We start from the raw sequence: 22,544 nt of genomic DNA on the forward strand, positions 1-22,544 counted from the left end.
AAAATGTCAAGACTCTACAGGTATGTGTAAACATCTCCTATTGTTTTTACAATATTAAATCATTTTTAAAAACTTACATTCTGTGAAACATTGTGAAAATGATAGTCAAAGTGAGGACTTTAAAAAGACCCTTTTCCAACCAAATTAAGGTTAAAAAAAAGGTAAACCAATCAACCAGACAAGCAAGAAAAAGTTAAACTAAGTAAAGTTGTTTAACCATAGTAAATGCTCATTTGCACGTGCAGCCAGTCTGAAGTCCGTGTGTAGTTAACTGAGCCAAAATCGTTAGACAATTATTACCTTCTCCTCCAAAACTTCCACAGAAATCTCAGCCTGTTTTTTTGCTAAGCGTCCAGCAGTTTCAGGTTGAAGAAGAAGAAAAACACGAAGAAAAACGCCGACATCCCCATGAAAGGAAGAATACAGTAAGGCCCTATTGCCTCCTGCCATGAAACAAATATTGGAGATTTATTTATTTTCGGTATTTAAAAGTCATTTAAATTCTAAAACAGCCTACCGCAAACATATTTCAATATTGCAATCACACAATCTCTCTCTCGCTCTCGCACACACGCGCACACACGCGCACACACACTTTTATGCTTGAGCACAAATGCACATACAAACTGGTCTTCCACGTGCATCCACAGACTCGTCTTCACAGTGGAACACATTGCAAACTACACATAATCTATACGAATTATGTATGTGCTATGTAATTTATATTACGTTTATATTACACATTACTAATTTTACCTGCATGGGTGGAAAAGCGTAGCCAACAACGAAGAAGGACAAATAAAAGGTCGTGACACCAACAGAAGACGCTGCCCCGCGGGCCTCGGTATCGAACAGCTCTGGCAGGAGGATCCAGGGGAGGGGAGCTGTCAAACACAGTTTGTTAGCATTAAATGCTTTTACGTCATTACCATTGTTATGGGTAGAGTGATGGAGAGAGAAAAATAGTGTGTGTAGAATGACGTATGGTAGCATTACATGCTTTAGATGACGTGTGCTAGCATTACATGTTGTAGAATGACGTGTGCTAGCATTACATGTTGTAGAATGACGTATGGTAGCATTACATGTTGTAGAATGACGTATGGTAGCATTACATGTTGTAGAATGACGTGTGTTAGCATTACATGTTGTAGAATGACGTATGTTGGCATTACATGTTGTAGAATGACGTATGGTAGCATTACATGTTGTAGAATGACGTGTGTTGGCATGACATGTTCTAGTTATTACGTGTTTAAGAATTACCGTGCTTGTACAATTTTTTTTGAACTTTACCTTTCTAAGAATAAGTGAAGTGTGTGAAGAAAAAGGTTTACAATTCCCCTTAATCATCTGTTACGAATGCAGGTTACATTAATCAGATTAATGGATGACTGAAAAGGGTAGAAAACGAGTCTGAATGAAAATTTGCCAGCCAAACCAGTTGACAGTGTGACAGACATGACGTCACAGGACACACCTGGGCCCAGGGCGTGGAACATGCCGATGAGAGGGACGCACACGATGCCGACATACTTGAGCCAGTCTGCTTGGTTCTGACGACGCACAGAAAGAGATTTTTTTTACAAATAACGTACAAATATGTATAGTGTACAAAACGTCATTTAATGTAATAAACGAGAAATCACAGTTCTCACTGTTTGCTAAGACATCGTGGCTAAGCTGTATTCCGATAATAATGAACGTTCTTAAGAGAGTCATCAGGTGGGACCAGGGCAAGACTAATGTGTTAGCTTGACTGTTTACACAAGTCAAACGTTACTGCTACCCGAGGTACAACTCTACCAGCCACAGATAATGGTGAAGGTCTAGTGCTTTGCTGTAATTGTACCTCTAGCCTCATCCATCTGGCGACAACGAGCTCCACAAGTAGGTGTAAGTGTTATTCACTTACCCTGAAAACAAGGGCCAAGGTTAGGACGAGCTCGGACAGAAACATGCCCGCCAGGCCACCTAGCATCATGTGACGTCTCTTCAGTCGCGGGATAAAGAAGATGAGGACGACAACCACAGCGATTCCCAGGACGATTGTTGCCGATGACATGTATCTTGATACGCGTAAACTCAGCCCCGCAGATTGCAGCAGAATCACTGAGTAGAACACGACCTACAGGACACAGTCACAAAAGTGATAAGATACCCACGTCCACTCACAGCCAAAGCAAAAAAACCAAAAAAAACAAAAAACAAAAAAAATAAATAAAATAAAAACAAAAAAAAAAAAAAAACAAAAAACAAAAACAAAGCAACAACAACAACAAAGAAAAAAAATACAAGAAAAAGGAGTGAATGGAAAGACGAAATCGAAGGTTGGTTAGAGAATGAGCCATTAAAAGAAAGCAAATCGCTCCCTTAAACACGGCTGACACTAAGCGTGACAGGAGATGCACTGTCACGTGGTTATGTAATATACCGATCATTCGATGATGTCCTGTGGACTGGATCATACAGGAAAACACACTTACTGTGACGACGCCCGTGAAGAACCAGCAGATGAAAGATCCGATGCTGACAACGCAGGCTCGTGCTTGTGATCGGTCTCTTAGAAGCTGTATGACTGTCAACTGCTCGCACGCACCGGGTGAATGGAAGTGAAACACACCCATCGAAACACGCACACGCATGCACACACACAGACATGACGAATTCCTTTTGTAATATAGTCAACAGAGTAAATATTAATGTATTATTATTTAAGAAAATGTTTATCACGTGCTCGTATTACATTTTTGCAGAAAAAATATTGGAATTGTTTCAGTTTAATTGCAGTTCAGGAGAAAAATGATGAAGAAAATATTTAAAAACAGGTTTACCTTTGACTTTTTACTTTTGGATAAGGCAAGCTCCTTCAGTTCCGAGATTTCTTCGTGAACATAACTTGTTCCCCGTAGTTTTTGCAGAGCTGCACATTTTGAATGAGAAAAGGTTATTACAGCTTGAGCAGTGTCTCAACATTTTTCTAGGAGTGTCATAATTAATTATACTACTACTTATAGCAGCACAAAACATGTAAAGTACTCACAGCTGTACATCAAAGCACCTGCTCACCTGTCAAAGCAGCCTTCTCGTTATTCTTAGCGAGGAGTAGAAAGGACGGACTTTGCACCACCCAAGGTAAGAGGACGAGCATTAGAAAGCACACCACACCGTGGACACCTGTCATCAGAAAAAAAAATTGTCTGCATCAATATCAGGAATCATCCCCCTTTCTTAATCCATAATTATTGCTCCGAACATAGCTTGCAAACTTTAGAAACAAGACTCATTTCCTTGAGTTCCTGATTTTGTCCTGGGGGAACGACTTACTCTCGCTTCACAACTACGTCCCAGACACGCAGAGAAGGTGGATATGATCTCTGTCTAAACTCACCAACTATGGTGGGCCAGAGTTCAGGCGTCGCAAAGATCTCATCGAAGCTGAGGATAGCGATGGCCAATGAACCCATCATGCTGCACATCTGGCTGGCCATCAGCACCGGACCAACCAGGTGGCGTGGCAGTACCTCCGCCATGAAAAATGGCGGCAAGCTTGTTGAAAAACCTGATGTTTAAATACAAACAAATGACCAGAAAAACCAAAATACCTCAAAACCATTTCTAGGTTTCCGTTATCAACAGTTGATGAACCGCAGTATCAAAGTTACCAGCTGTATGTATGAGCAAAACAACATTTACAATTTTCTTAACTTTAATCACTGTCGCGTGTCGGCGATTGTTCGGCTGTCCGTGTTGTTCTTCTCGTACTGTGTTGGCCCGTCGCTGGGTGTGTAACGGATGGGGAGAATTAAGGGACGGTCTACCTTCCTTGTGTAAGTCTCGCGAGCCCAAGAGCCCTTTCGTCGTCGCGCGTCAGCTGCTCGCAGCTCTTCACAGGTACATGTATCCTTTTTTCCCGGATGCAGCAAACCCCCCCTCCCGTTGAAAAATTAGGGGACGGTGGATGAGTCTCTCATCATCAAGTTGATCTACATATTAAAATAATACGCCTTATCGCCTCGTCATGATTGCGCGAATGCCATAACAATGATTATTATGGGCCGCCGCCAGCGAGCACCTTGAGCGGACATTCGAAAAAGATAATGATGATGCTGTCATCTTTCATCTGTTCTGACCACGCTATGGGACACACACTTTCGTGTTTAACAATTTTAAACATTAAATAAGACCGATTACTCACTCATATAATGGTCATTAAAAATGAGTGAGCTTATAAAACTCTGTGCCCCAATCAAAACCGCACTATACACATTTCATCTCAGTAAAGAGCCTCACCAATAGTTATTCCACTTATCGCTCTCCCCACAAACAACATCTCCGGGCTCCTGGCCTCCACTGACAACCCCATCAGTAGAGCGGACACCACTCCCAAGACACCAATAACCAGCAGCACCAACTTTCTTGATGATGAGACAATGAAATAAACCGTAAGATAGAGAAGTACATTGGGCGCAGCTCCACCCACATTGTTCTGATAGTATTCCCGGCTCACGCTACAATATATTATCTATCACTGTCAAACTTATTTCTCAATATTAAGCTAAACAATTCTTATGCAAAGATATTTGTAAATAATAATCTTAACAATTAAGCTAAACAGTTCGTTGCTGTTAAGCTAAACTACTCGTAGTTATTAAGCTAAACTATTCCTCGTGTCTTTCATTGTTTTCGTGCCTGTTCGGGATGGTTTTCTTCCTTTGTGTTTTGGATTGGCAGACTTTGACAATAGTATCTTCTCTGTGTCTGAGAAGAAGTCATTGAACAATTGTAGATTTTACACTCCTCAGTCCAAACTAAAAAAAACTAATTCATGGAAAATACGCATCCATGCATACATGTGTGCTTGTAAACCTGTTCACTGATGTCTTGTTTGCTTCCTTTATTTATTGACTGGTGGATTAATAGAGGATTCGGTTGATAATGAGATTTCACTTTTAACAATATTTTCTTGTGTACCGCCTGTTGTGAAAGACAAACTACCTTCCAATGGAATCCGCAACCTTTTGTGTCAGCAGTGACCCCACGCATGACCCTAGCGCCAGAATGGCGGACAGCAAGGCGTAGAGTGAGGTGACCTGCTCGTGTGTCAGGGGGTCGTGACCCCGTGAGATGGCTGTCTCGTTCATGAAGCTTTTTATAAACTGCAGCAGAGATTTGCAACATGGATGGAGATCAGGTAAATGTGGTCAAGGTTTTCAATGAAGCAAAGCAAACTTCATCTCGCCACGTGGGGCACACCTCAACACAGCAAATAAAAACCAGCATAAAAAGATATTTCCAGAAGCTAAAAAAAAAAATAAAAAAGCAGAAATGTATAGATTTTAGACCACCAGCACAATAAATAAATGAGTATTAAAATCAGTTCTTGTTTCAGCATGCTGGCGTTTTCGTGTGTCTTTTGGGAGATACCTAGATAAATGAAAGAGTTTATTATATAATGCGAAATTGGGATAATTTTGTTCACTTTCTATGATCAGGACAACAAACTCTACATTTCTATCAAACTCAACCCCGACTTTCTTATCATCAGCACAAACTATCGGCTACTGAAGTCCCCAACAAACCAAATTTTTATTTTCTCATCTGACTCACTCACGATGTACATCGTTTTCAGCATCACAACAGACTGACATCGCTAAATATAGCATAACCTAGCTAGTCTACTTACATTCTGAGGAGAGTTGAGAGCTGATTTGCATATTCCAGTGGCCGACATTCCAAACAGTGTGCACGTGACTGTGGCTATCAGTGGCCAGGTCGTTCTGCCGGACTTTTTGTTTCCCTCCTGGCTGACCTGCTTTTCATCCCCCTGTTGTAGGAAAAGTTCGTGGTGAGTCACGTGGCTGTAATTAGGTAATTATCATTTTGATTAGTCAAAGCCATCTGACTCTGGTGATACATCTTTAGTCATGTATTTTTAGTTAGGAAATATAACTAGGGTTCAAAGGTGATGTTTCGAGGATGACATGAAAGTATTCTGTTTTATTCTTCGAGTTTGAATTTACAGATGAACATAATTTTATCACGTGTTAGTATTTATCAGTAAAAGTAGTTCTGCTACTTTTACCTTTCTATTGATGTAATTAAAGGTTTAAGCTTTTATGAAGCTGTCATGCAGAAATTTATTAACAATCTCTTATTACGTCCATTGTTCGTACACGAATAAACACTAATACTATTTATGTAAAGATCGTTTGTCAAAAGAGGAGACAGATTATTATTTCTACAGGTCAATGTCCTACTGGTGGACTTCTCTGGAATAGCACAAATAGCTGCTGGACATGTCCAAGCTCTCTAGGAATCAGTCACACCGAGAGAAGTAGTAGAAGTCGTCGAGGGGAGGGAGAAGCAGCAAGGGGTCGGACTGGGGTAAAAGCGAGGGAAGGGAGGAAGTTCGATCCCCAGGTATAGGTTACCAAAAAGCAGCATGCACTCTCCTTGCTGTTCTTGTTCTAGTAAGATGGGTGTCTAAAGAGAGACATGAGTGTTTGTTGAGATGGAATCTCCAGAAATAAGACAATCATAGGTACGTCACCTTCTGATATTCACTAAATATTCTAATATTCACTAAAAAATTCCATATCGGGACAGGACAGACATGTCAAATAATTTATCGTTTCTTCACCACGCTTACAGATTTAATGTAGATGAATGCGGGCTTTTCTGAGTAGACAAAAAAAATTTTCTCTTTTGAAAGAAGTTACCTGAAAAAAACAGAGTAAAGAAAAGAGATTGAGCAAACTACCGTCAACTGCTCGACAATCAGTTGCCAAAAAAAAACAAAAAACAACAACAAAAAAAAAAACCAGAAGAAAATGTAGCAGGAATGTTTTTCACGTGAGCCTCGCAGGTTTTCGTGTGTAAGACGAGTGGTTATTCATGTGCATAGATACAACTGGAGACCTAGTTGCTAGGAGTGGAAGGTAAGAGGAAATAGAAAGCAAGCAAGCAAATTTCATATTACAATATCAGGGAGGAGGTGTAGGAAGAGGCTGCGTGGGTACGGAGAAAGATGGAGAAAAAACATCGCTCCGGTCTGGATTGGTGAATTGGTAGTCTTATAAAATAAATTATATCCTTTCTTTTATTTTTCACGCTCTCTTTCTGTCTGTCTTATTCCCCAAAGTGATTTTCTTTAAGGTGGACCACAAAACTGTCCTATTTGCTCACCTTTGGTGTTATCTTCTATTTATCTACTTTCTGTCAGGAATGGGAACGAATGTCCCGCTCAGGGAGGTGTTAAATTGCTGTAATTTTATCTGAGAGTAAATTTGTTAAAGTAAGCTGTGGAGAAAGTGTGTGCGAGTGTTTGAATTTCTCTGTCGTGTGAGTAGTGTGTCTAAGTGGTTCACACAGGTCTTTAAAGTGGTTCAGCTCGAACTATAATGAACAGGTTTAGAAAAGGGGAAAACCTGTAACTGTAAATACAACTAGAAAAATCACGTGACCAGCTCCAAGATTCGCAAAGTGCTACATTTGGAGAAAAAAAAAGTGTAGTTAGAGATGTGATCTGAAACCATGCATTTTGCGATCCTTACTGGGTGACAGTACTTTTCCATTAGGAGAGAGAAAGAAAGTCCTCAAGCCGCAGGGGACTGAATGAGGTCAGCTCTCATCCACGCTTGCTTCCCTTTAAGCTGCTGCAGTAACCTTTGTGATGCAAGCATCAGCTGCCAGAGGGAGAGGGCAGAAGGGCACAGAAATCAAACCTCAGGTTTTTATCCCTCCACCGTCAACCCTTTCATTCACCTGGGAGAAAGCAAAGGTGACTCGGCAGGTATGTCACCAGTACAAGCTTTACACTAGCAGCTGGCAATTACTCTCACCTTGGAGACCAGAGGATGAGTGCTCTCGGCAGGCCAAGTCTTGTCGTCATGGTGACTGTCAAAGGTCTTGCCGAGCAAATGTTTTTCGACAGGTTCAAGCTATATACGAACGCAGAAGAAATGTCTCATTTCTAATGGTCGCTTAATTTATTTTTGTTTGATATCTAGAACGAAAGAGCTCAGGTGTAAAGTTAGCAAGGTAGATAAAATGTATACCTATTACCTATATAATTTTTGTCAATTTTTTTACTTCGCTGCCTATATTTACTTTGACAGTCTACGTAAAACTGTTCGTACATAAAATAATGTCATTGATGGATGCTTCTGTAACCGCGAAGAGTATAACACCTGCACTAAGAGTATGCCAAGCCATTCACAGAGTCGACATATGTATCCCTCACCATCGCAGCACAGAATGTCAAAAACACATGGGTTCCCTGATGAAAGATTAGGTCCAATATTACACACTAACACGTGGGACCCATGTGTTTTCACTTTCTGTGCTGCCAGGGTATTATTCTGAAAACTATTTATGCAGTAAGTACTACAAATGAAGATACACACACTTTTTCCCACAATAACAATTACTTGACCAATTCCTTTTTCATATACATTCATTAGTTGTCTTAAAAAATTAATTAAAATTAATAATATTAGGGAGCATACGATGTACAGTTATACCAACCACAATATAAAACTAGCCACTCTTTACAAACTGGGTGTGAAATAACCTTGGCTAAATAAACAATTTAATTAAAACGAATCCCAGCTTTGAGAGTCCATGTTACTCGCGGTCTAGTCGTTAATCGCTACTTGAGATTATTAATTGTTATCATTAGGTGGCCTTCCGCTCGTAACCTTCACTGCGAGGGTTTATTGTCAGTCAGTTGATAGCGTTTACTTCAATGGTAGCTTATGCTGTAACATCTCACACTGAGCTTTTCATCAGGACAACTTAAATATCTGATTGAACTCTGCTCTGAACATCATCAAAATAATCGCCAGCGAAGTCGTGAACTGGCAACGAGGCTAAATACAGACACTAGCGACACCTAGCAAAGATGGCAGCGGTCAGACACGAAGTCGAATTACTTAACCACTAGCAAATATCGCAGTGGGCGAAATAGGAGAAGTGGGGAAAGGGAGGTTCTGTAAACATTCAGAGACCTGTCACAATACAATTACAATGTCTGCAAACATACACGCATGCGCTCAACCACATCCCAGTTTAATTTGCATACGTGTACACATGAAGACGTTAAGACTGTGTTTGTTTCAAGGGAATCACCCTTCAAGAAAGATGAACAAAACTGCTGTCCATGACTAAATGTCCGTAAAGAAACAAATAAACAAAGAGAAATAACATCCTCAAGTAACAAATAATTGTTAAATACCACTCGATGTACAAAAAGATTAGGCGACCGTATCTTTACCTCGCTTTTTTCTGTAGTGCCATTCATGATGGAGTTACAGATCACGTGACAGTTGGGCTCAAAACACTCGCAAATCGAGGAAATACTTGAAGTTTCCAGTGCTCCTCCGTTGAAGGACAGGTGTAGTGCAGTGCTGGACTTATATAGAGGCGAGCAGCGACATCTACCGCTGTCCTTTCAGTGTGTGCAAAATCTCCATGCTCATGACAGTTCGTTCTATATAGATAAACTTGGCGCGAGGGTACAGATGTTTGATGTAATCACTGCCTACCACCGTGGTATAGGAGTGTAGAAAAGTAAACAGCCGTGGTCATCACCTTACAACCGGTCCTGCCGCCGCAGCTGTTTCTAGTGTCATCGCTGACAGATCATTGCTAACTCCGTCAGAAACGAGGAGATAGATGTCTACAGCATTACCACCGGGTTAATACAAAGTTTGAGGTAGCAGTTTGCTCTAACTGCTACAGGATACATTATTCTTATTACCCTAGTGTCACAATATGCATCTTCTCATGAACGACAATAACCTATGAATAGACGATAAGAGAATGATGGATGAGTACTTAAAGATATGAATAAAAAATGAAGCTTAGCTATTGAGAGCCTTACATTGTAACTAATACTTTAAAAACTGTTTTATGTAAGGACGCTGTGAGTGGAAAATGCAGGTGAAGTGCTTTGTCTCCAGAACAGCAGCATAAAACATGGACACATTTCTACCTGTATGGCGCACCTGTGTACGTGGATGCACTCACTAACCTAAGACACCAGCAACCACCGTTATAAATGATTAGTAAATTAAGATTTAAAAAAAAAGTTTGTTTTTTATTTAGGAATGAACCAGAGTTTTACTATCTGCTTTAAAAAAAAAAAAGAAGTAACATGTCACACATAAATAATCAGATTGACCCTGCATAAATAAAGTAGGCGGTCACATCTTTTTTACAGTCGTCAGTGACTGTCTGGGCGTTCAATTATCAACACACATGGAAATCGCATGTAAAATTATAATTATTGCGGGGTCAGGTCCGGTCAGGTCAGGTTAGCGGGTCAGCTGCAAGATGAACGCTGTGTATCAAACGGACTAGAGTGTGCGCCATCATCCTCTCCCCAACCGCAAGTGAGAGCAATGTATCTTTTTATAAAAGGTAATCATTAAGACATGACCTGTCTAGCATGAAGTGCTTCCTGTCAAAATATTGTTCTTGTTTGAAATGGTCAATAAATGCAGATGTAACCACTCACCGATGATATCCTTGCTTTTATGGCGTACAGAACCATGTCTTAAATCTTGTGGAAGAGCAACATTGGACTTAATGGACAAATTTAAGCAGCCATTGTCCTTTCATTGTATGTGTTGTATCCATTTGATGTCTTTTTGTGTGTGGAACTCTTTTGTGATGCGCATTGAACTCCCTCGTCAGAGAGGGAATGCGCGAAATGAGTGTTACTAATAATAATCGCATTTTCTCCACCATCGGCATTCAGCCGTTTTACAGTAACAACTGTGCTTGCCTGTCAGAAAGGTCAGCTTAGTGCACAGGAAGAAAATAATTATTGCAGAGAAGAAACAAATGACAAAACTGAAGCGTTGGTGTGACACAACAGCACACGATGTGGTGATAGCCGGCTTCTCCTCGGAAGAAGGCAGAAGAAGATCGTCAGGTGATCAGCGTGAACAATATGATGTACACAATTTAAAACACGAGTTAGCAATTGGTCAAAAGCTTTGTTTACCGATTTACCTTTTGCTATCTTTTAAAGTATAAAGTAAAATTCTTATGGAGGGGATAAAGGGAAGTAAACTTTATTTGCCTTACTTTACTTTATATATTATTTGCTAAATCTGTAGCTTTTCAAACCTTTTAAACCTTCGTGAATCTTGACTCCGCAGATTATCTCTGTAAACATGCTAAAAGGGTTGAAGTGGATTATTTATAAATACGGGTGCATATCAGCGAGTAGAAAAACGCGGTACTTACTATAGATGCCTCGACAGTGACAGCCATGATCGAGCAAAAGCTTGAGAGGAAGTGGGAATCTACTATTCACCTGTCGTAGGAAAGGGTTAACTATCCTCCCGTCAGCAATGTTTGCACTGGAAATGCCGTGCGCCAGCTTGTTCTAGATGGGTGGGAGGTCATGGGGCACCATTGCGACTAGACCCTCCCTCCCTTCTGACTTACTTCTTTTTTTTCATCTGACCTCCCTCCTCTCATTTCTCTCTCTTTCTGCCCAACAACCACCCCCCCCCCACCTGTCACTTTTTTCCAGGTGAGTCTTTGAAAACACAGCGCTCCTCGCGACAGTCCCCTGCTCCCCTGACCCCTAAAAAATGGTGACAATTACTGACCTTTTACCCCCTCAATTCCCCTCTTCTTCATTTATGTAGTTTTATTTAAAGAACATCACTCACGGCCTGTTCCAGTAAACTTAAAAAAAAATAGTGTGACAGTTACCGACCTTTGTTCACACTCGTGCTTTCTTTCTCTTTTTATCCTGTCCACATTTCCTCAATCTCAGCTACTAGACTTGCAATATCGCTTGTGGTGTCACCTCCTGACATCTAAATAATAAAATAAAGTTTGAAGACCTTAAGTACACACCCGCCTCAGAACGGCCGGTCTTTCCACGGCTCTTTTGTGCAGAACAGGTAGTTGTCATGTTTGCTTAAGATTGCAGGTGAATATCAATCTTAATCAGGGTATCCTACACAGATAGACCCCAACATACACACACACACACGTATACACATATTCATCCAGAACAAACAGTAGAAGGCTCCGTGAGTAAGCTACGTCTTCCATGTTGTCTGTTTATTCGATGGAGCTCATGTTGGTAATCTGTTTGAAGGAGACACTTACAGGAGACTGTTATGTTTTAAATCATAAAGTAAATAAATCAGCTTGACAGTCATTACGACAGCGCAATAGGTTAAGGGTTTTGTTGTTTACAACTTTAAAGGGTGTGTCAACGCTTAACTGCGATAGTTTCATTTTAATATTTAAAAAAAATTCTGATTAGGAGATTGGCAGTTACGGTTAGTTTAAGTTATAGAGTATGATTACAATTTTTGATGGTCTGGTCACGCTTTAACGACAGAGCAAACAGGAGGAGACATGTCTGACCTCGTCCTAAACTCAGAAGATACAAAGAATTTTCTGATGTTATTCTTATCTCACCTTCTCACCTTTAACAGTGATCTGCTTCAAAAATAAAAATGTATAAAGCCCCTAAGATACTTTACTCTCCAGGGCTGAGCAGCACAACATGCTTTTAAATCTTAAAACTGTTTTTAGAAGCAAGTTTAGAAGCGTTTTACTAAAATGCTTTGAAGTCGCTTAAAGGTGTTGCACGAACACTTCAGATTCATTTAAAGAACGATTTTCTCTTTTTAAATTTCAAACAGCTCGGAGCTTATTCTAAAATCGCCCAAAACTGTTTTTAAATCGCTTTTTAGCGATAATCAAATTGGCGAATCAGGTCTCTCACAAACAGCTCTGAAGGTGGAATGGACGGGTGCACATGAAGAGGGTATCAGAACGGGACCCAATGTTGGATTACAACGACAGCGAGTTGATTCAACTGTTCCGACTCAACTGAAGGGTGGAATCAAAATTGTGATAGAGATCAAAGACGACTTGAACTTGGACTCTTGACGAAAGTGAAGATGTCTCTAGCACGTGCTAATTGCGACTGGAAGTACACAGACCTCGATGGAGGACACGGCCAGCGTCCACAAGTCTCGTTTCGCCAGTGATTAATGGCGTATCAGATGCTCGTGCACGTCCACTCGTACCATCAGGAGGCCACTCGCCACTCACCGTTATTTCACGCTAAGGCAGGATTGTCCAATGGTGTTGCTTGTAGCAACGGGACATGTCAACATAAAGGCACGTACAAGCACGAGTATGTCCTCTCTCGCGGCATGCATGACATTATGTTACATGGATCTGCAGAAGGACATCCAACGCTTGTACATGGCTTTATCCTAGACGACATTAGCAGAGAGTGGCTTAAGAGTAAACAAAGGATGATAATGAAAAAAGAGAGTGAGGAACTGAGTATAAGAACTAAAGAGATAATGACAATGGACATTGGGATGATTAGTAAAACAGTTATTCAAAATGAATGAAAATGAAGAATGTGTGCGGAAGAACGATAATTTATTACCGTGATGTAAGATATGACATTAATCTGAAGATAACTAATGATAATGGTAGATGATGAGCGCAATTGTTAGCAAGCTATGAGACAAAAAGGTTAGTTTTATATCGCCTATATCTACTGATGTTAAAAAAAACAAACAACGGAAACCAGTCAAGTTGATCTTTGAGAACTCCTCCAATAGCACCACTTCTGAGACTTCTGAAAAAAAATTTTCTTTGTTTCTTAACTTTGTCCACCATTTGCTTTGTTGATAGAACGTGCGGTGATGGGACGTGGCGTCACGAATATTTTGTTCAAAACCAGTTTTACTAAAATACTTCTAAAAATGTCACCAACCCGTTTTATAGAGTGTTCTGATTTAGAGATTTATCGTATGTAACTCAGCCCAGAGGGATTCTTTTCCTGCAAAATTCAGGTTACAGGGTAGCTACCCGACTCGACAACCCCAACCCGACTCTAGGACATGTAGACTGTTTCAAATATGCATCTTGCTACTGAAGGAGAGATTATGGTGTTTATATAGACCAGGTTACTCCTCTGTGCTGGTGACGTGTGCTGCACTTTATCTGCACGACACTAGATGTCGCTAGTCGGTGGCCGTGAAAGGAGCAGAGGTGACGTGATAGCAGTAATGATTACGTGATGGAGATAGGTATAGACAAATCTTTGAATCCACATCATGTGACATGCGTGCACGGGTGTACGATATATATATACACACAATCAGGCTCACAGATATACGAGAGCACGCACACACATATGCACGAACGTACACTACACATAGACACGGACACGCACGCACGTACAGGAGAGTGTGTTCTTCGAGTTCTTATTCGTGACCCCAGAGCGTGGCATAGCAAACAGTCGACCTTTTGGCTGTGGGGTGTACCCAGTGTCTCAGTTACATAAGGGACGACAACCCAACAAACAGACGACCATTGCGAGAAGAAGTTGTTGTAACTGTAGCATCCTGAATACTGCAACATGACTTTGACTTCGGAAAAGTCTGAGGTAAGTTTTCAGCCCCAGACATATTTTACAACAATAATTCAAGTCGCTTTCACGAGTTCACTTTCATGCACGGATTTATAAACATGACTTTCTATCATGTAAACAGATTGAAACTACTTGGAATAAAAATCTTTCAGATTGAATGAACTGAATAAGATAAAGCTCAGTTATCATAACATATTCAAAAATGGATGTCAAACTCATTGCATTACACACCGAGAAATTAATGATGTTGGAAATCAAAGGAAATTAAAGGAGATGTTACCGAGGGTTGCCTGATTAATTAACTCAAACTTGAGTCTCGTGTTGCAGAAACTCAGTGTGCAAAATGAGAAAGAGGTGTTCCAGAACTCCTTGGCCGCTCGTGGTGACAGTCATCTGCACCCTGTCTGGGCAAGTGGCTACTGGACTTAGTGGGTCGGCCCTCAACTCACCACGGGACGTAAGAAGGCTATGTAAAGATCGCATCATACAGTACGACTTAAGTCCAATTGACAATTTGCTCCACAGTTAGTCTAACCGTCAACGATGTAGGTTTTGTCAAGTTTTGGTCGATCTATAAAAAGCTAGAAGGACGGTGTGAAATTTAAAACATCTTCACCTGATTAGTTTGAAGAGATTTTGACTAGTTTGTTTGAGTCTGGCAGTGACAGCACGGGTGGTTGGTGGGAGGCAAAAGATGTAGTTGGCTTAGAGAAAAATAACTTTTTTCTTTGTTCAAAATTGGCTTTGCAGTTTATAAAGCACTTTATGAACGAGACAGCTATATCACGTGGTCAAGGCCCACTATCTGATGATCGTCTGACGTCTTACTACGCTCTCTTGTCGGCCCTCGTGCCCCTTGGTTCCGTTATTGGCTCACCACTGACTCAGTACACAGCGGATGCCATAGGAAGGTACATTGAATACTGCTAATCTGCTCATGATTACACTTTGTAACTACTGTGTGTGTGTGTAAGCGTTCAAATCAATAAGTAAACAAATATTCTAGAACGCATTTTCCACTAAATAAACATATATATTTCTCATTTCATGAAATGAAGGAAGATGCTGCTGCTGGTCTCTGCTGTTCTGGGCGTGGTGGCTGCACTGCTTGATGGGGCTGACAGTGGAGGCCAGGGCCCCGGAAATGCTGTTTGTGGGGCGAGCGTTGGCAGGCGTGATGTGCGGTGCGAGTGCTTTTTCTCGTCACATGATTTCGCATACTAAGTGGCATCTTTTACAAACAAAAAAAAAAAAAATAAAAAATAAAAATAATAATAATAAAAAGGGTGGGTGGTAAGGGTCGGTAACCGCCTCGTGCTCTGAACGAAGGGAGATAGCTACATAGGCACCGAATGGCAGCCATCTAGAGCAGACCTTGGCAAAGGCCGGCCCGCGAGCCGGATGCGGCCCGCCTCCTGTCTCTGACCGGCCCGCCCGCTGGCCCTCCCGCCAGTATATATACTATATATACAGTATTGGGTAAAACTGAGTTAACTATATTAGTCCCGCCCTCTAAAACCATCCCAATTTCTCATGCGGCCCCTTGGGAAAATTAATTGTCCACCCCTTATCTAGAGGATAACTTTTTATATTTTATTTTCAGTTTTCTTGGCTCATTCACAACCATGCAACTGACATTACGAGGACTCGACCTGACTGTTTACTACAACATTTGATTTGTGAAAATCATTTCGTGCTGAAACGAATCTGAACTTACAATTTCTTTTTTAACAGAATTATTCAAGGATTAAAAAAAATTGATCAAAGCACTATATTCCTTGTGTGTTAGTTTATATGATTAATCTCTCGCTTTAGCTTGTCTGATCTTTTGCTTCGCACCGCTTCCCACTTTATAATTCTTAATTTTCTTTTTTGAAACGCATCAGGTATTGCAGCAAGCTTGCCACCATTCTACATGGCCGAAGTAATGCCTCGGCATCTGGTTGGCCATGTTATGGTTGGCAACATGTTGTGTGTCATGTCCGGGGTTCTTATCATGGGGATCATCAGCATTAACGAGATTCTTGCAACATCCGAGCTGTGGCCCGGTATAACTGGTGAGCTCTTTCACAAAGAAGTTTGTATTCTTTTCAAGACTGTAAGTGGAGCTTTGTGGGGTTAGAGGAGGAGGCTGGCAGTCTGGAACCAAGTGTAGGACATGTCACTACATGGTTATTGACTAGCAGTCCTCGTAAATGTGTATATATTTTGGAAAACATGATAAAATAATCACAAGATATACGAATTTTGTCTATCTATATCTCTGCCTGCACAGAAATCCACAGAGGAACGTAGTAAATATCGTAACAGATGGACTGATGAACATCAGACACAAAACTTGACGCAGATCAACGGACAAATATGAAAGCAAGGGAGAGCAGTCACCCTCTATCCAGTTGAATGTCTTAATGTGTTCAACACCTTCTTGTCATCAGCTGCCTCCGGTGTCGTGTGTGTAGTCCAGTTGATTCTCCTCCCCTGGGTGGTGGAAAGTCCATCCTTTCTTCTCTTCGTCAAGAACAAAGAAGACTCCGCTCTTAAAGGTGATGCGATATGTCAGCACCAGGTATCGTCAGAACTCAAAAAGAAGTGGTTTCAGTTTCAAACTCTATACATTGTATCTAAAGCTAACAATATTAATTGTAAAATTTGCTTTAGCAGTATTTTCTTTCTTTTAAAGAAACATTTAACGAGAGGGTTGTAGTCTATTCCGTCATGATGTCGATGTGTGGTCTGATTGGTTATTTGATCCCTCTATGTTTGCTCGCAGCTTTACAGAAATTACGAGGAACAATGAACGTGCAGGTGGAGCTGTCTGACATGAAAGCTTTTTCAGCACATAAAAAGACACAGGTAAGTTGTTTACAAAAGTCATGGATACAAACACGCTCCCGGCCACTTCCAGCAAGAACTAACCCACACCTGAACTTCACCATAGTGTGTCTGTAATAAGTGTGAAGGGATGACAGACACTGGCGACTCTGACGATGAAGACGATGACTCCTGTTTGCCTTAACATATTTCTGGCAGTGTTCAAGTGCCAACTCCTGTTCTTGGTTCCATTCTGCGGAAAACCCTGGACAGGAAAAAAATCAGCGTATCCCTTTTAGTCTTGATGTTATATAATCACTTTTTAAAAGCTATGGACATCATGCAATGTCGATGAAGATTTTTGGTGTACAAGTAAGAAAAATTGGTTATAGAGAATTTTTTTTATAGATGTCACTATTGAAATATTTTAAGAAAACTGCTTTGCATGCAGATGGCAGTATGACACATATTGTTACAATGCTATCCTGTGTGCAGACGAGAATATTACACATAATGTTAATACTCAGAGTAAAGTATCCTATGTGCAGGGGACACTATTACATATATTGTTACAGTTTTCATTGTAAACTATCCTGTGTGCAGGTGACAGTGTTACATATATTGTTACAGTTTTCATTGTAAACTATCCTGTGTGCAGGTGACACTATTACATATATTGTTACAGTTTTCATTGTAAAGTATCCTATGTACAGGGGACATAATTACATATATTGTTACAGTTTTCATTGTAGAGTATCCTGTGTGCAGGTGACACTATTACATATATTGTTACAGTTTTCATTGTAAACTATCCTGTGTGCAGGTGACACTATTACATATATTGTTACAGTTTTCATTGTAAAGTATCCTATGTACAGGGGACATAATTACATATATTGTTACAGTTTTCATTGTAGAGTATGTTCATTGTAGGTGACACTATTACATATATTGTTACAGTTTTCATTGTAAACTATCCTGTGTGCAGGTGACACTATTACATATATTGTTACAGTTTTCATTGTAAAGTATCCTATGTACAGGGGACATAATTACATATATTGTTACAGTTTTCATTGTAGAGTATCCTGTGTGCAGGTGACACTATTACATATATTGTTACAGTTTTCATTGTAAAGTATCCTATGTACAGGGGACATAATTACATATATTGTTACAGTTTTCATTGTAGAGTATCCTGTGTGCAGGTGACAGTGTTACGACTGCTGACGACGAGGTCACACCTACGTTCTGTCATTCTCATGGTCGGCTCTTTCGTTTGCTCATTTTTCACCGGCATCGTGATTGTGAGTTTTTCCTGTTAAATAACAAGTTCTGTCGTCATTGGCATTCTTCTAGTGTATTTTGTATAAAGGTGTGCTACAGGTATCGTTCTACTCACACACCGTGTTCTGTGCCATAGGTGGCGTTCTATTCTGTGAGTGTGCTGAAGTCAGCGGGGCTGTCGGAGCGCGTGGCCAGGTACATGACCCCAGCATTTGTTGTCGTCGGCGTCAGCGTGTCGATCATCCTTCTCTTTTTCGTCGCTCGACTGAGGCGACGGGTCATGATGCTGGGCGGCCTGGCGGGGATGCTCGTGGCTGAGGTCGTCCTCACTATAGCCCTCTGGTACCAGGTATCGCTATAAAGACTTATTTTCAATGCGCGGGTGTGTTAGTCTGTATGTCTTTCTTGGCCAAGCTTGTCTTCATTTAAATATTGCTAACTACGTGGCAAGAGCTTGCAATGCAAATCCTGTCCTATAATCAAGATCAAGTAATTAAGTTTATAATGAATAAAAAATGTTCTGAGATCAATATTACCCCCTCCAAAAATAAATATCGCGCTTCTTTCTGTCCTTCCCTAGGATCAAGTAACGTGGCTCTCGACCGTTGCTGTCGTCTGCGTTTTCATGATAGCCTTGTTTCACGCCGCCGGACCAGGTTTGTGTGATGCGAACTTTGTGCTTCATAGGGATGCAAACTCATTCCTACATTTGTTTTGTACATAACATCCAAATATACAGTTGTATGCTTCAACAACCAGCTAGGCGAGTTCTTCGCGATGACGATCGGGGTCCGTCAAGGGTGCCTACTCTCTCCCATCCTTTTTAACATCTTCCTTGAAAAAATCATGCAAGAAACCCTCCACAACCACCTTACCTCAATCTCCATTGGTGGCAGACCCCTGTGCAACCTACGCTTTGCAGATGACATTGACCTCATGGCAGGCAGTAACAACGAACTTCAGGATTTGACGGACAGACTCTCCAGGCGAGCGGGGGCCTATGGCATGGAAATAAGCTCAGAAAAAGCAAAGTAATGATTATTTCCACCACCGACAACAGCAGCAACATCGTCATGAACGGCCAGAAACTGGAGGAGGTCAACAGCTTTCAAGTACTTGGGTGCCACCCTGACTAGAGATGGTTGCTGTACAGCAGAGATCCGTATCAGGATTGGTATGGCAACATCCGCAATGTCCAGGCTGGACAGGATCTTGCGAAGCAACTCAATCAGCTTCAGTACCAAGCACAGGCTGTACAAGTCTCTCGTAGTGTCAATCCTTCTCTACGGCTGCGAGACTTGGACGCTGCTTGCCGCAACGGAGAAGAAACTCCAGACCTTTGAGAACAAGTGCCTGAGAAAGCTGCTCCGCATCTCGTACCGCGAACACAAGACCAACGCATACGTACGGAGCACCGTAACCTCTCTCGTGGGCCCACATGAGCCCCTTCTGGCAACAGTGAAGCGGCGCAAGCTCGCCTGGTTCGGTCACGTCACCCGCCACAACACCCTGTCCAAGACGATCCTACAAGGAACCTCGAAGGAGCCGTCGTCGTGGTCGTCCGAGGAAAAGCTGGTCACCAACATCAAAGAATGGACCGAACGCGAGATGCCAGACCTGCTCTCATCTGCTCAAGACAGGACCGGGTGGAAAATTCTGTCTGTTGCTGCTGCCAGACGGTCCCCCCTACGCCCGGACCGTGCATGGGATTGACCTGACCTGACCTGATGCTTCAGATTCTATCACCTATGTTTTATTTTGAAGTCTTATCGGACAGGAGGCTGTTTGTTGTGTTTATTGTGACGATCGTCTAACTGGATGAAACTCTGTGTTTCTGCAGCTCAGGTGCCCTGGATCTTGCTCCCGGAGATCTTTGATGCGGAGGCTCGAGGGGCTGCGTCCTCCATTGGTGTCACAGTGATGAACGCTTCCTCCTTCGTCATGACCTACGTCTTCCCCATGCTGCAGGTAATGAAATGAGTTCAGTAAGTACTAATATAACTGGTAAGAAAGATCTCAGCAGAAGGACATGGATGCTATAAATGCAGGAACGACTCAAGACATCTGGGGATCTTCTGCCATCGGATATGAAGCAGCTTGTGTGTCACTGGTTGAGCTGGTGTAGATGACTCACTGATATGCCCGGGGTGGGGAGGACTACTGCAGTGTAGGATGTGGACTTTCAGTTAGCGGTAAGCTTCACAACCTACCGTCCCACACGTTTCTGCAAAGTCTGCTATAGACAACACCTGCTTTCACGGCTCCGTTGTTGATCTTCACACCAATGTTTGTTGTGTCAAAGAGAATTCTGCACAGGTATGTGTGATCAAACCGAAACACTATCATTTATTTATTTTGATTTTTTCTGATGCCGTCCTATTTCCTGTTACAGGAGTATTCTGGGGCTTACTCTATTCTTCTATTCGTGGGGACGTCGACGTTTTTCTTCGTCTTTATCTTCTTTCTTCAACCGGAGACGGTGGGGCGTTTTGCAAAAGAAAAAGAAGAAACAGAGTATACCGTAGAAGGACAACAGGAGAGGGTAATTGTTTAGTGGTGAAGGGCAGTAATCACTTACATATACATTTATGCACAACACATCTGTAGTAGAGATTATGTTTAATGGTGTCTAGAGCGCGGTTTACTATGGATTCATTGCATGTATGTTAAGCTACCGAGTGAAACTTTGTGCTTGGATTGATATCTTTATAAACCTTTACTTCCTTGTATACAGTATTATATAGATACAGTATTACCTCTACATACGAGTGTAATCGGTTCCACAATCGAGCGTGCACGTGAAAAACTCATGTATTAAAATTACTTTCCCCATATAAACTAAAGGAAATAATATTAATGCGTTCCAACCCTTCCACAACAACACAATTTATATGTAAATATAGATGTAAATACAGTATAATATAGTGGCACAATACTATATATAAGACAATAAAAAAGAATATGTTAAGCTTATTAATCTTACCTTGAAGGAGACGAAGACTTGTCGATAATGGAGGTAAGCAGGTGGGAGAAGAGGAGGATGGCAGATGGAGAGCAGACGGGTGCTGAATGAATCAGTTGATGAGACAACACTTTTACGTGCTCGTATATCGAATTTCCTCTCGTAAGTCAGAACAAATGTTCCATGAATTTTTGGCTCGTGTCTCGATTCACTCGTATGTAGAGGTCTTGCTGTGTGTGTTGACTTCAGTATTGTGTAATTCTGGACTCCAGACGTTTTACTGCCTGAGTAGACATGGAAGGCAGCGGTTATTCCATGACTAAGTAAACGTTTATAACATTTGCAGACACGACTGTAACACAGACGAGCTGTGTACAGTTACCAAGTGACACCGTAAAATTCCTCAACTTCCGTTCATGGATCGAAGGACTTTTGTTAGTCATCTTCTGCTCACAGATTACGAAGTTCACGCTAAGTTATCGAGCGTAGTGTCAGTAAGAGAGGTTATTCATCCTTTCCCACATTGCAGAAGACATGTTCTTCCTTGAAATTAATTATTATAAGCAGAATTTTCCAGAATAATAAACCATCAAAATTAAAACAAACAAATCTGATTTATCCTGACAATGGCGCCACCTGTGGACGCTCTTCGACCCATATGGTCGAATAAATATCTGACTACGATTTGTGAATTTGTCTGCAGATCAGATAAAAAAAGCAACATTATATACTCAGCAAGTTTTTTCCTACTTGTTTTTGAAAGGTTTCTTGTATAAGTAATTGGATTATTCTTCAATTGTGATATTCACTCACCTGATTTAGGACAAGTAAGTGAGCAGAGGTATTAATTCACGATATTAGATGAAAGATATTATGCAAAGAGATATTAAAAATTGCAAAGGCCATTTCCTGGTGATATTAATCAATATTACAGTTATACTAATGTAGCGTCGTTTGTGTAAAGATATGATATTTAAGGATTGTACCCGATATTTGCAAAGACAAACACAATAAACAATAAGATCGATGCAGCCTATGTCT

The 22,544-nt window shown here is 41.1% G+C and overlaps 2 protein-coding genes across 4 annotated transcripts; one reads left to right on the top strand and one right to left on the bottom strand.

The window, feature by feature from the left end:
• Positions 1 to 343: 343 nt before the first annotated feature.
• LOC112574487 (solute carrier family 2, facilitated glucose transporter member 1-like) lies at positions 344 to 11,386 on the bottom strand. Of its 3 annotated transcripts, XM_025255601.1 has the most exons (13): positions 9,278 to 9,784; positions 7,845 to 7,943; positions 5,687 to 5,827; positions 4,999 to 5,159; positions 4,294 to 4,418; positions 3,392 to 3,562; positions 3,070 to 3,177; positions 2,835 to 2,923; positions 2,487 to 2,585; positions 1,916 to 2,128; positions 1,481 to 1,556; positions 757 to 884; positions 344 to 443 (listed from the first exon to the last, which is right to left on the bottom strand). In XM_025255601.1, the coding sequence occupies exons 1-13, from the start codon at positions 9,302 to 9,304 to the stop codon at positions 345 to 347; spliced, it is 1,536 nt and encodes a 511-aa protein (XP_025111386.1). In that variant the 5' UTR covers positions 9,305 to 9,784; the 3' UTR covers position 344. The 3 variants fall into 3 exon arrangements, with proteins under 3 accessions (XP_025111386.1, XP_025111388.1, XP_025111387.1); XM_025255603.1 differs by lacking the exons at positions 7,845 to 7,943; positions 9,278 to 9,784 and adding an exon at positions 11,260 to 11,386; XM_025255602.1 differs by lacking the exon at positions 7,845 to 7,943 and having other exon boundaries at positions 9,278 to 9,782.
• Positions 11,387 to 14,173: 2,787 nt separating this feature from the next.
• Positions 14,174 to 22,534, top strand: LOC112574472 (solute carrier family 2, facilitated glucose transporter member 3-like). The gene is made up of 13 exons (XM_025255569.1): positions 14,174 to 14,458; positions 14,771 to 14,900; positions 15,194 to 15,354; positions 15,502 to 15,627; positions 16,330 to 16,500; positions 16,879 to 16,986; positions 17,214 to 17,296; positions 18,463 to 18,561; positions 18,678 to 18,890; positions 19,122 to 19,197; positions 20,382 to 20,509; positions 20,934 to 21,083; positions 21,850 to 22,534. Exons 4-13 carry the CDS (start codon positions 15,555 to 15,557, stop codon positions 21,859 to 21,861), a joined length of 1,113 nt encoding a protein of 370 aa, XP_025111354.1. The 5' UTR covers positions 14,174 to 14,458; positions 14,771 to 14,900; positions 15,194 to 15,354; positions 15,502 to 15,554; the 3' UTR covers positions 21,862 to 22,534.
• Positions 22,535 to 22,544: the final 10 nt, after the last annotated feature.

Source organism: Pomacea canaliculata, linkage group LG10 (genome assembly GCF_003073045.1).
Source record: "Pomacea canaliculata isolate SZHN2017 linkage group LG10, ASM307304v1, whole genome shotgun sequence".
Classification (NCBI taxonomy): Eukaryota; Metazoa; Mollusca; class Gastropoda; order Architaenioglossa; family Ampullariidae; genus Pomacea; species Pomacea canaliculata.

Excerpts from the sequence above, each read along its gene's own strand:
- LOC112574487 (XM_025255601.1), bottom strand. The coding sequence starts at position 9,304 with ATGAATGGCACTACAGAAAAAAGCGAG. Across the intron at positions 3,178-3,391 it reads ACTCTGGCCCACCATAGTTG|GTGTCCACGGTGTGGTGTGC; the intron begins GTGAGTTTAGAC and ends TTCTGATGACAG. Across the intron at positions 885-1,480 it reads GTTCCACGCCCTGGGCCCAG|CTCCCCTCCCCTGGATCCTC; the intron begins GTGTGTCCTGTG and ends TGTGTTTGACAG.
- LOC112574472 (XM_025255569.1), top strand. The coding sequence starts at position 15,555 with ATGGGGCTGACAGTGGAGGCCAGGGCCCCGGAAATGCTGTTTGTGGGG. Across the intron at positions 15,628-16,329 it reads GTTGGCAGGCGTGATGTGCG|GTATTGCAGCAAGCTTGCCA; the intron begins GTGCGAGTGCTT and ends GAAACGCATCAG. Across the intron at positions 16,501-16,878 it reads GCTGTGGCCCGGTATAACTG|CTGCCTCCGGTGTCGTGTGT; the intron begins GTGAGCTCTTTC and ends TCTTGTCATCAG.